Source organism: Drosophila bipectinata, chromosome 2L (genome assembly GCF_030179905.1).
Source record: "Drosophila bipectinata strain 14024-0381.07 chromosome 2L, DbipHiC1v2, whole genome shotgun sequence".
NCBI classification, from domain to species: domain Eukaryota; kingdom Metazoa; phylum Arthropoda; class Insecta; order Diptera; family Drosophilidae; genus Drosophila; species Drosophila bipectinata.
Genome location: NC_091736.1, coordinates 21546789 through 21560254, shown reverse-complemented (window position 1 = coordinate 21560254; position 13466 = coordinate 21546789). Strand labels below are relative to the sequence as shown.

Sequence of the window (13466 nt, the reverse complement as noted above, 5' to 3'; positions counted from 1 at the left end):
CTCGCCGCCCCGACCCCGGCGGGGCAATTCAATTAACTGTCATCGGATGACAATTACAAATGAAGATGGCCGAAGGCAGCAGGTGCTCCCAGGAAGAAAAAAATAATCCCCGAGGAAATCAACGTGAAATTAAGGATGACTCCAGGATGACTTAGGAAAACGCAGTTTGGAAAACGAAAATATTATTTTAAAGATACTTTCCTTTTGACTTCTGGCAGGCATCAGTTTAAAACTCCTTCAGTTTATATTGACGCTAACAATCACTTTCTATTACCCGAAGCCTCTAATGTAGCCATTTCCATTAAACTTTATTTCCTTTCGAGGGTCGGACAAACACAAATTATTGCCTTCCAGTGGGCCGTAAATTTCGTCCCCCCGCTCGTGCTGAAGAGACCCCGGCTAATTGTTAAAACTTTCAATTACCATGGTGACTTGAAGGACCCCTCGGCCAACTTTGAGCCCGCGACAGTGGCTGGCAAGTGTCAGCCAGTACGTCAGTGGCCGGACTGGCAAAAGTGAAAATTACATTTCAAGAGTAGTTGGCAAGTCGTCGGCTTTGCAGCACTTTTGTTTCTCTGTCGTACTTGACTGGGCCAAATTACTGGGGGCAGAACGAAGGAATCAACATAAGCGTTAAGGGCGCCTTGAACTTTGCGGCAGAAGCGACTCTTGAGGGCCTATTTGCGATAATTACACGGCGTATGAGTGATTTTAATTTAACGCAGAGATAAACACACGAAAGCATATCCCACACGACCTCGATACGAGTCCCACCCCCACATATACCATACCAAGAAGGCACTATTCGGTGTACATATGTACGGGCGTAGTAAGTACCTGGAACATGCTGTTCGTGTCGGTTGCTTTAAGTAGTTATGCAAATATAAAGCGCACAGCCGCCTTTTGACCTGAAAAGTCAATAGGAAAAACTCACACGGCCACAGCGCACTGGAAAATGCACACACACACACACAGGAGGCCACACTTATCCTTAAAATGAAGGACTTTTCTCCGGTGAAGGCCCGTCGAGAAGGCTGCTTTCGCCGGCCTGATAGCCAACACTGAGGTTTTTCTCGCACATTGCTGTGGCAATGCCGATTGCAAATGTCAAGTGCGGAGATTCATCAAGGATACTCTTGCCATTAAAAACACAATTATAAAAATAAGGGGAATATCACGTTAAGTTTAACCAACACAAGGTTTTTTCACTTAGAATGTTTAATGTTGAAAATAAATTCTGAAAAAATTGTGTAAAAAATGGGAATCGTTTAATTAATTATTATGCATTTTATTTAGGTACTCTGCAATCGGACAGCACAATATATCAACATACAACTAAGAGTCCTTAAAATTGGGAGAATATATTTAATATAAAATTAGTTCTACTTTGTATCAGTTTTAATAGTGTTGTCTGTATTATTTTGATTTTTTTAAATAAAAATAAACATTTTAAATACCAAGTTTATTTAATTATATACCAACTTGAATTTTTAAGAGAAAGTTGATGAGAATCAATCGGGTTACTCCTGTTCTGGTTATATGCATTCACAAACGCGCAGATTGGTTCCGCCACATTGGCCTGGTGCACTGCTGACCATGGAAGAAATAACAGAAATATGGGAGGGGAATCGAATTGCAAGAGTGTAAACTTAATTAAGAGCCTGCGAAGAGTTGATTTTGTTTGATTTACACGCCAGCAGCTGCATGCTTTAATTATACAGACGTGGGGCCTGGCCGGGCGGGCAGAAGAGCACTTGTTCGATGGGTCGGGTGGCAGTCGGGCAGTTGGCCCGACCCCTGGGCCGGACTCGAGGAGCCAGCTGTCGCTGATTACCCGCCAGGAAATGACCCACCGAAAAAGCTATGCTGGGCAGGAACAAAAAGGATCCGGGCTCCGGCATTTCATGGCTCATTAGGCATGCACATACGTTTGGCGCCCTTCGGTTCAGATTTCGATTCCTATTCGACTTCGAGGAGGCATCTCCTCCAGAGACCCCCCACTCCTTTGCGGAATCGTAACAAATTCAATTTTCTACGACGCCGATTTGGTTTCCGCACGTCTTAAGCCATCGTCGGCTACAGTCTGCGCCATGAATATAGTTATTGGAGTGCAAGTGTTTGTCTGGATGTCTGATTCCCCCACCCGTTGCCTCTCGTCGGTACCGATTGCGCAGTAAAATAAATGATAAGAATCTGTGCGAGCTTCTCATGAATTATAAATCGCAAAAAGGATTTGCCACTGGCTCAAGGCAAGAACGAGCTCCTTTCTCTGTCTCCCATGCAGCTGGCAGACTGCAGACGGTTTGTTTTCGCAGCATGCGGAGGACCCTTTGGAGAGTAGGACCTAGCCAGGGGGTTGGGCAGACCCAACATGGCTTGCTGAGCATTTTAATGCATTAAGAGGCTATTCCGGCCCTCCGGCAGCTCCACAGTGATTAGGAGAAATGCATTAATAAACTGGAGTATTGTTTCTAGAAATATTCAGGGACGCTGAAAGTCAATCAGAATAAATAAAACGCTTAAGGGGATGTACTTTTTATATAAAAGGTAGAATCTCTTCTCTTTATTACGACTATTTATTAATTTCAATTATTTTGTTAGGACTAGTCGATTATTCGATTATTATTGGCTATGTTCTTTACACGATTCAGATCTTTGACCTCGCCCTCAAGCGATCAACGTTTAAATGCTTACTAATACTAAATCAATTTTTACACTCGTCGTCTTCAGTTTTTACAAAGGAGGTGAGTCAAAGGAGTTTTCGCTCTATAAGTAGAAAAATTATTATCACCGTTGGTTATACTCGTTTTCGAAACTAGTTGGGACCTTGTTTGTTTCTACTTAGTCCTCGTTTGATTCGGTTCAGTATGCTTTTAGGAAAATATGCCACTCTAACACTCTAAGTAGACTAGGTTCTTGAAATTTATACAATAGATTATTGTTCTTAGTATTGTTTGTTATTGGTATCATAAACTTGCTTAAGATATTTTCCCGTAAGGTATTTCAGTTGTTTCGAATACAAAGTGGAGAGTTACAAGTCAAAAGGCAAAGAGGCAGGCGTGTTTTCGGTTTTGGTTAATTTTTTATAGAAGATTTAAGATAGGAGAAAAAGTAAGAGTGAGGAGACGGGACTGTGGTTCAAAACAGCCATAAATACATACATTTATATGTTTATTTTTGAAAAAAAAGTAGAAAAGCTTTAGTGCGGCAGTCGTTTCAGTTGGAGTACTCACACTCACTATCCCCTAAGTGTGGCAATACAATAAATCATGATCTCTACTGGTTTTCGGTTACAACTATTATGAGCACAATTAATTATGAGTTCGGCTGTTCGGCCCGACAAATTCCATTATTCAATTAATTCCTTTTCGTCTACCGCTCGTGAAATATGCTAAGGCCACGTTTAATTAATTTATAGTCTATACCTACTTAATGTTCTTGAGCTCAGCGGAATGGCGGGGGACATGCTGGCAGCCTGATTCCTTTTCCAGCATTTCTGGTACATCTAGTCAGGCTTTATTCAGGAAAAGTACAGTGAAGGAGAGGACAAATAAAGAAGCATAAATCGCCGTGAAAGGGTAATTGAAATAAAATTTCAGCAGACAATGTATACGCAGATGGGTGGAGAAAGCAGGCCAATGGTAGCTGGAATAGAAATAGTAAAAAATAACTGAAAATTGTTTTCCAAAAAGAAGGGCGAGCTCCCTGGGTTTCAATGGATTTGGGACTGCTACCCTATTATATCTACAACGTAATGCGGCGTAATCGGTAAACATAGGTTGGCTAAAAGCTAAGTATGTATATACATAGTATACAGAAGCAAGTTTTTACAAATATTTGCCTTCACTCCTAGTTGCAGTTCCAATGCTAGTGTCCAGAATCTTGAATCGTGAGCGGAAGGAGTGTCACTCCACTCAGTTCTTCTTTGTTGGCCCATTGAGTCCGAGGAGAGGGTGGCAACATTGGATGTTCCAGGCGTTCATTATCACGCAACGATGGCCGCCAGAGAGGCTGTGGAGGTTGATGAGGACCTGGATGATGATGATGGGTGGTGCAATGTGGTGGTAACTCGATGCTGATGCTGCTGGGACATTTTCTGCTTCGGGGAATGGGAATAGGGCTGGTATTGCGAAATCTGATGGACCGGAAAGCTCCAAAGAGCAAAAGGCATCTGCTGCTGCACCAACAAGAGCAGTTGCCGTAATTTGTTGGTAGTCGTTGTTGTCGCCATTGTATCTTGGACTGTTTTTGTTGCTGGCGTCGTTGTTCCTGTTGCTGCCGCCGTCTCACTGCCAATTCCCACGCCCCGACAGGCATCGGTGTCATTCTGCAGCCGCCTGGCGCAGCGCATCTGCATCTGCATCAGCTGCAGTTCTCCGCGCCGTCATTCATCCCAGAGGCACTGTTGTTTCTGGCGCACATAATAGGTAAACTGTGTGCACTTGCGGCAGGTCTTGATGCCGCAGCGGTAATTCGTTTGCTGTTGCTGCTGCGCCCCCGACGAGTCCGCCGCCACCTGGGTGCCCCTGCCTTTGCAGTACTTGAGCCCGCAGGGATACCACCCGATACAGGTCTCCAAGGTGCAGAGGCAGGGCGCCCACAGGCTGCTCACCTCGTTGCAGCGCGTCGAGAGCATGTCCGGGAACTTTTCGGTGGCTGCCTCGAGGCTGGAGATCGACGAGCCTGCACAAGGACAAAATAAAACCAAACCACATCGTAAATGAAAAAGTACAAAGATGTATCAATTTATTTAAAATTAAAACGTTTGCTAAAAAGTATTAATTTTGATGAAAAAAGGTTATGTTAAAAAAAATGAGAGTACTGCAAATAATTACCAAAACAAACAATTTTCCCCTCAAAGCCTTAGTTGTCCCTAAATGGCGTTTCTAGTTGGTGGGCCCAACTTCTAAAGCCCTTGTCGTAAAACATGACCTCCTTTTGAATTGCACGCAAACCTATCCTTCTGAGCAGAACATTAAAATGTAATAAAGTTTTCCATAACATGCTCCGTACTCGATTAGAATCAATTTAGATTTTAAAGAGTAGATTTTAATCTACAATATCAGGGACAGATTGAATATTTAACTAAAATATGATCTCTAAGAACCCCTCGGAAATCAAATGGAAGCAGGTCCGAATAAATGGACGTCTGACGAAATCAGTGCCAAAAGCTGGAAACGCCTTTAGGTAGTTATCGAGGAAATCCATCAAAATGTACTCACCCGGAAGCTCCGCCCAGGCCTTGAGGTCGACGTCCCGGACGTAGGTGGCGTCGGTGGCCTCGGCGCAGAGGCCCTGGAGATGTCTTGTGATGGGAAGGGAGCGGTTGAGCTGCACCCAGCTGCTCATCGTGTAGGTCTCCCGGCCCTTGTCCTCCTCGGGGGTGCGGATGGTGTGCGGATTCTTCTGGCGCAGCTTGGCCATCGCCGCCGATGAGATGAAGTCGCCCTTGTTGAACTTGGTGGCAAAGCACATGACCTGGTACTGGCTCTGGCCGCGCTCCTCCTCGCCCAGCACCAGGGCCTTGAGGATTTGAACCTCCTGCGGAATTGGAATTAGAAACACTTTCTGTCAGTTCACCTTAAAGCTTTCTCCCTCGGGTGGAGTTATCGCTTACACTGCGGAAGTCTATGACTTGGGTGATTAGCGTGCCGTCTGTCTTCTGGAACTCTAGCGTTATCAGGTCTTCGCCGATGTTGGAGGTGATACTTTCCTGGATTACCTCGCCGCCCTGCAAGAAGAACCAGATTAGAACGCAACAAGTGTCTGTGGGTTGCAAGGTACACCATCTGAAATATTAATAGCCATCACGATGGCTAAGGTCCTTGCTCTGTGGACTCTAATTTAGGTATGACAGTTCTCTTGGAGCTGGGCGGCCATGATCCAAATTAGAGTCAAGAGAGTTGCCAAATAAATAAAAAGGAAACAACACGGAGGGAATGGAAGCGAAGCGGAGATGAGCTTGGCGATGATTCAGGGTAGGACACATGTATACACGGGAAATTCTACTTGTCTCTCCACTACTCCTCGAAATGTAGTTCAACAAAGTGTGCCCTTACACGTGTACATGAACAAACATGCTGGCAATGGGTGTTATTGTTGCAAATACCCTAAAAGAAAGCATGTGCATTTTGCGATCCAAGTTGGCAATATATTTGTCATTTTTGGTAGAAATAAACCTGAAACATGTTATTGAAACATAAACATGTTATTTTATGCTTTTAAATTCCGTATTTTAATATTTAATTGTTATCCATTTTAAGAAAAATAACTTGGAAGTTTCTTTAACTTTTTATCTTGTCTTGGTGACCTCTAAACATGCTTTCGAAATGGATTTCCTTTTTGAAGAGTACATTCCATTTTTGAGGGGAAAATTATTTCAGTCCCCGTTGTTTGGGTTCTTTTTGCTGATGCTGGGTTTTATGGGTGTTTGCACAAAGGAGACTGTAAACAAAGAGTGGCAAGAAAGAGCGGGGAGGGGAGGACGAAGGTTAACCATCAGGCGGACGTTTTGGGGCCAGGGACAGAGCGCAGGTCACTGAAGTATGTTGCTTGTAAACAAATATGGCCAGAGAACTCGGGGAGATGCACGCCAAGGAATGCACTCATATTCAAAGGCAAGTACTAATTTGGGATTAAGCTTCAACGGATAGGATACCTGGTATCCTAGAAATAAAAACAAGAACTGAGTGACCAAGGGCCACTATGACTGTTCTTTGATATTTTAATAACTCTGATTCCTCGGAGACAGGAAGCATTGAGCTTCAAAAATAGCATATGAAAATAGGCACCAGGATGACAGTTCCGGGCCAGGGACACGGTGCCCAACAATGAAGAATGTCGCATGTAAACAAATATGGCCGCAGGCCGAGCAGGGGGGAAATGTCAAACAAAGAGTGAAAGAGAGGGCCTGAGCTTTTTGTTGCTGGCTGGCAGCCTCCGCTACAACCCCACCGAGGTTTTCGGCCAACTAATCTTAAATTTATGGAAAAGCCGAAAGCAAAGTGTCAATATTGGAGGAGTCAAGCAACAAACTAATATCCCATCCAAAAGCGAATTGGCGGAAAAATGAAATCAGTTTTGACATTGAGTTACATTTCGGAGGGAGTTACTGGGTCACAGGTCGGGAAAGTAAGCTTTATGCAAAATAACTTATTTCTAAAAAACAAGAAATTTTTTTTTTTCAATTTAATATTTTTTTTGTTTTGTTTTTAATGTTTTTATAAATACTGAAATGCAAATTAGTGAGAAAAAACATTTAAATAATTTAAATTTAGATATTCCTAGCTGGTTAAGCTATATGTCCTTTAAAGTGTGGGCTAGATTATTTAGTTACTGTGGCTTAAATGCCTAGATTTTGTTTGTTTTGTTCGACTCGCGCGCTCGCGTTCTCACTCTCTCCGCCTCTCTCACTTTTCGCCGTTGTTTTGGTGCGCTCATATTTTCGAAATTAACAGTTCGAAAAGCAGATGGGCAGCGCCGCGGTCGGTATTTATTATTATTTTAGGATTCGCACCTGATTCTGGACGTTGATTAGCAGCTGGGACTGGATGGGGGGTATGGCGACCAGCAAGTTGCACAGCAGGAACCACAGGAAGGCGCGACTTTGCTTGAAGTAGTGGTGGCGGCTGACGACGCGACCGCCGCACCGACGGTTGCCCGCCATCAGGCTACGGTAAAACTGGTGCAAGGGCTTTTGCTCCTGCTCGCCCGCTGGCTGGAAGTGCAGGTCCCGCTTGTGCGAGAACCGCCACCGGTAGTGCGACTGGCGCACAGCGAGGCATGCATTGGAGATGCCTTGCTGAGGATGTTCCACATCCAGAATCATTGTACTCACGACTCACTGCACTGAACACTTTTCACTTTCTGCCGACGCGCGTGCTATTAGATGTGATGCGACACGATTCCTTTTGATCCGGGCGAGAAAATAAAACGAACTGCTGGCGAACCGCTCGCTTCGGAGAAATGAAAAGAAATGAAAAGAGACGACGTCGGGAAACGCTTGGGCCGTCAACTCGAAAAATGTGAAAGTATTGCAAACCGTACAGAATACCAAGAGAATTCAAGCCTATTAATCAGCTGACACAATGTGACCGTGGAAAAATACCAAATTAGAGCTGCCCACTTGCTTCCCGCGTTATATGTAATGCAGCCCTGCAATGTCAAATTTAAAATTCGATGTCAAATAAATCAGCACCGATCTCTTTAAAATTTGGCAGAATGTATTTTTGTGATGATTTTTTTACTAGAAGCTTTGCTAATAAAATGATTCTCTCTATAACCAAAACAAGTTTTGCAAAGGGACAACATTTTTTCTATATAAGAAATATTTAGGTCTATATATACGTATATACTTAAATTGCTTATATTATATATATATATTTTTATATGTTTCAAAATTAATTAAATTAAATAGGGAACTGTTAATAAAATAATAGTTTAGTTTCGCAAAAAAGTTGCGTACAATTTTATAAAATTATCTTTGACTTATGCATTTAAAATGTAAATTTTACATTAAAATGTATGTAAGTATGTAGAACTGTATATACCAGTGCAGGCAACTTAGCAATTTAGTTCGGTCCGACCGATTTTGTTAACAAAGCAGAAAAATCAGTCTCTCTGAAGCAGTTTAGCACGACACTTGTAACAACTAGTTGCCCGTTGAAAGGCACTAACTAAAAGTGTTATTCTGAATTGGCGATAAAACAAAGTTTGTACATAACAAAAATAACTTAAAATCGTTTTTTTGGGGGAAAAACAATCGAAGCTTCTATATTACCCTCTACGACCGACCATACTATCGATACAGTAGGGAAGCAGAATAAAAATTCTACAAAAATTGGTCGATTTGGCAGCATTAGTTTTTCATATATAAATGATCTATAGAAATAGTTTGGCTATAGAAATATAAATAATCTATAGAAATAGTTTGGCATCAAAAAGTTCCGAAATTTGCGATTTGTGGAGCCAGTTTTGACAAGGTTTTTCAAAAACTTTTTCTTTTGCCAATAATAGAGACATACCCATATTTATGCAAGTTCCCATACACGCGGTTTTAAAGTGATTCACATACACCTACGAATAAGCCAAATCGGATAATTTTTAGAAAAGTTATAGACTGTTTGGTCTGCTTCCCTACTGAATCGGTAGTATGGCCGTAGGGGTAGAGGGAGCTGCCGTTGTTTTTTTTTGTTCAAGCGCAAAAGTATGCAACAAAGATTGTTGCTGAGAATCCGTTAAAGCTTAAACTTTAAAGGTTAGTTAAATTGTGGATGGAAGAGATGAGTACCGGGTATAATATAGTCGGGAAACTCAACTATAGCCGTTCGTTCTTTATTTTATACCCTTACAGAGGGTATTATAATTTTGGTCGAAAGTGTTCAAAGCAGTAAAGGAGACCGTTTTCAGAAGGTATGCAAGGTAGTAACATTTTTATCCGTTTTCGGCAGACTTTACATCATATTTAATATATCAATATAAATTTGACAATTTTTTTCGAATTCTTATAGAGACAATCAAAAGCTTTAAGGTTTGAAATATTCCGGTATATGAGAATTGATAAAAATGTTGCGAAAGCAAATAAAATTTTGAGAATAGAATTAATCATATCGAAAAATAAAGGTAATTTCATAATTTATTAATTTTAAATTTGTAATTAAATTGATTTAGTATTTAACCATTTTTTAATTTTGGTATTTTTTTTGTTATACTACCAGCCGTTTTTTGAATCAGCTGATTTCTCCACTATGGGCTAAATTTTGCCAAAACGCGTTGCCTCGTATTTGCTTGTGACGTGTTGTTTTTTTGTAAAATATGTTTTTCATCCAATAAACTGGGAATTAACTATTAGATTATCCCTAAAACCAATCCCAATCTCCGCCAGCGACACATCAGACATAATGCTGACCCTGCGGGACCGCCAAATCAGTGAGTAACTGCGAAAACATGTTGACTCCAAAGTTAATAGGAGTTTTCTCAATAATTTCCAGATGCCATTAAGCAGATGCTTAATTTAAATTCGCAGCAGCCAAAGGCCTTGGCAGCTGAGCCTGTGTGGAAGATCCTAATTTACGATCGGGTGGGCCAAGACATTATTTCGCCCATCATTTCTATCAAAGAGCTCCGTGAATTGGGCGTGACTTTGCATGTGTGAGTGGATGGTCAATGGGGTTCCTTTCGAGCCGGCAAATGATTATGTTAATGCTTTTAGCCAACTGCATTCTGATCGCGACTCCATTCCCGACGTGCCGGCAATTTATTTCTGCCTGCCCACCGATGAGAATCTCGACCGGATCCAACAGGACTTCTCAAATGGCCTGTATGATGTCTACCACTTGAACTTCCTGGCTCCGATTACTCGCAGTAAGATCGAGAACCTGGCAGCTGCGGCACTCCATGCCGGTTGTGTGGCTAACATTCACCGCGTTTATGATCAGTACGTGAACTTTATTAGCCTGGAGGATGATTTCTTTGTGCTGAAGCACCAGCAAAGCGATCAACTCTCCTACTACGCAATCAACCGGGCCAACACTCGGGACGAGGAAATGGAGGCGCTAATGGACGCCATTGTGGACTCCTTATTTGCCCTGTTTGTCACGTTGGGAAACGTTCCGATCATCCGATGTCCACGCAACAGTGCCGCTGAAATGGTCGCCCGTAAGCTGGAGAAAAAGCTGCGCGAAAATCTCTGGGATGCGCGGGCTAACCTGTTCCATATGGACGCTACTCAGGCAGGAGGAGGGGTGTTTAGCTTCCAGCGACCGGTTCTCCTACTGCTCGACAGGAACTTGGATCTGGCAACACCACTGCACCACACATGGTCGTATCAAGCGTTAGTGCACGACGTCTTGGACTTGGGATTGAATCTTGTCTACGTGGAGGATGAGACAGCAACCGCTGGTAATTAATAGACTTTGCTTTTACGTTTGTGATTTCAAGACATTTTAAAAAAAATTTAATTCAAATAATATTGCAGGGGTCCGGAAGAAGCCAAAGGCCTGTGACCTGGACCGTAACGATCGGTTCTGGGTGACACACAAAGGTAGCCCGTTTCCCACAGTCGCCGAGGCCATCCAGGAGGAGCTGGAGTCTTACCGCAACTCCGAGGAGGAGATCAAGCGCTTAAAGACGTCAATGGGAATCGAAGGCGAGTCTGATATTGCCTTTTCGCTGGTCAACGATACCACTGCACGGCTGACTAATGCTGTTAATTCTCTGCCCCAGCTTATGGAAAAGAAGCGGCTGATAGATATGCACACCAAAATCGCCACTGCCATTTTGAACTTCATCAAGGCACGACGGTTGGACTCCTTTTTTGAGATCGAAGAGAAGATCATGTCGAAACAGACACTGGACAAACCGTTGCTAGATCTGCTTCGCGATTCTGAATTTGGCCAGGCAGAGGACAAGCTGCGTTTGTACATTATTTACTTCATTTGCGCACAGCAGCTTCCCGAATCGGAACAGGAACGGCTCAAGGAGGCGCTCCAGGCAGCCGGCTGCGACCTGACTGCTCTCGCGTATGTGCAGCGGTGGAAGGCTATTATGAATCGCTCCCCGGGAATCAGTCAGGGCACACAGTACGAGGGCGGCGGGACCAAAACAGTGTCCATGTTTTCTAAGCTCGTATCTCAGGGTAGTTCCTTTGTGATGGAGGGTGTAAAGAACCTGGTGGTTAAGCGGCATGTAAATAAATTAATCACTTTTATAAAGTATGCATTAGTATTAATATCAACCTCTTTCAGAATCTTCCCGTGACAAAAATCACCGAACAGGTGATGGAGTGCCGCAGCAATGCAGAGACCGATGACTATCTGTACTTGGATCCTAAGCTCCTAAAAGGTGGGGACGTACTGCCAAAGAACCGTGCTCCGTTCCAGGATGCCGTTGTTTTTATGGTCGGCGGCGGTAACTACATCGAGTACCAGAACCTGGTGGACTTCATCAAACAGAAGCAGACCTCCAATGTGCAGAGACGGATCATATACGGCGCCTCAACCTTGACCAATGCAAGGCAGTTCCTCAAGGAGCTCTCCGCCCTGGGCGGAGAGATTCAGTCGCCGACGGCGGCGAGTTAGGATCAACTGCCCTGCTTCCATTGCTGTTGAGCGGAGTGGACAGGTATTGAGTTGGACTGGGCCGGCGTGCAGTGTGTCTGTGTGGCTTTTTTCTTTATATTTAAGCATATCCAAAAATAAATTAAATGCCAGGCAAAAAAATGTAATAATAAAAAAGAATACTAGCGTACAGAAAAGGAGAACACAGCACTCGGCAATTACTCCAGCCTGACGCTTAATCCCCGAAGGACAACAAGCAAAAACATGCGTAGCCCCGTGTACAACAAGCTGGGGAGCTGCTGCTGGAGTTGCAGTTGCAAGGCGGCCGACCGATGGTGAGGAGGGGACACGCACTCGCATTCTAGGCACCCATTAACACCAACTTGGCAACGCTTTGATGGACAGCTGACAGACAACCAGTCAGCGGATGAGGCGATGATGGCACCAGCCCCCCTCCCATCTCCATCTCCTGGCGACCGCCTTCCGATGCCATCGGCGGCGTTGCCACAATTATGGGGCGACAACTATGCGCGGCACTTGGGGACAGAGCAGAAGCTGCTAGGGACAGACCCGGCAATTAGCACTATCCCTGACCAACTATGAATGGACAATCGATGGCTGAGTACTGGAGCTCTGGGCTGATTGAAAGTGGATGTTCAGGGAAGGTGATGGGCGGGGAGACTTCAAGTCAAGTCAATCAAAGACGGGCGTTAAATTTAAGATACTCGTGTTTGTGGTTCAAATTTTCTAAAACTATTTGAAACACAAATTTTATTTCTTATTGAAGTAAAAAGTTGATGATGAAGTATTGACGTTTTTAATCTGAAACAGAAATAAAAACTTATATAAAATAATTTTTATAAAACCTTACTCAACGCTCTACTCAATCTAATGCTACGTATCTAATGTTCCAATTGAAAGTTTTCTGAAAGCTTTAATTTGAAATGTAAAAGACAAAATGTAAAGGCAATGTTTTTAAAATGCTTCATATAGAATTAAGCATTAAAAAATGTTTTAAAACGTTTCAGAAAACATTTCAGGTTTTTATGTCAAACATTAAATTTTTTAAATGTTTCAGAAACATTTACATTTTTGTGAAATTTGTCTTAAACTATGAATTTAAATAGTTTAAAATGGTTTCTGAAAGATTCCGTAAGAAGAGGAAAAAAAAATTTAAAAAAAAAATTGATTTGAAAGTTTCTCAGAGTTAAGCTACATAAAATAAAAAAAAAAAATTTATTTTTTCTTAATTTTCTTTTTTTTTGGCGTGAGAACTGTTTTTATACCCTTATAATATAAAGGGTATTATAATTTTGGTCAAAAGTGTGCAACGCAGTGAAGGAGACATCTCCGACCCTATAAAATATATATATTCTTGATCAGGATCACTTCCTGAGTTGATATGAGCAT

At 42.7% G+C, this 13466-nt stretch overlaps 2 protein-coding genes across 2 annotated transcripts; one reads left to right on the top strand and one right to left on the bottom strand.

The window, feature by feature from the left end:
* Positions 1 to 2530: 2530 nt before the first annotated feature.
* oaf (out at first) lies at positions 2531 to 8047 on the bottom strand. The gene is given in 4 exon segments (XM_017254683.3): positions 2531 to 4683; positions 5223 to 5541; positions 5618 to 5731; positions 7517 to 8047. Coding segments are annotated over 4 exon segments (1443 nt in total). The 5' UTR covers positions 7829 to 8047; the 3' UTR covers positions 2531 to 3985.
* Positions 8048 to 9759: 1712 nt separating this feature from the next.
* Slh (sec1 family domain containing Slh) lies at positions 9760 to 12319 on the top strand. Its single transcript, XM_017253423.3, has 5 exons — positions 9760 to 9927; positions 9990 to 10149; positions 10211 to 10899; positions 10976 to 11685; positions 11745 to 12319. The coding sequence occupies exons 1-5, from the start codon at positions 9900 to 9902 to the stop codon at positions 12075 to 12077; spliced, it is 1920 nt and encodes a 639-aa protein (XP_017108912.1). The 5' UTR covers positions 9760 to 9899; the 3' UTR covers positions 12078 to 12319.
* Positions 12320 to 13466: the final 1147 nt, after the last annotated feature.

Bases quoted from the DNA above. Each gene is read 5' to 3' on its own strand.
- Slh (XM_017253423.3), top strand. From the start codon at position 9,900: ATGCTGACCCTGCGGGACCGCCAAATCA. The intron at 10,150-10,210 runs GTGAGTGGATGG...TAATGCTTTTAG, and splicing joins TTGGGCGTGACTTTGCATGT to CCAACTGCATTCTGATCGCG. The intron at 11,686-11,744 runs GTAAATAAATTA...AACCTCTTTCAG, and splicing joins ACCTGGTGGTTAAGCGGCAT to AATCTTCCCGTGACAAAAAT.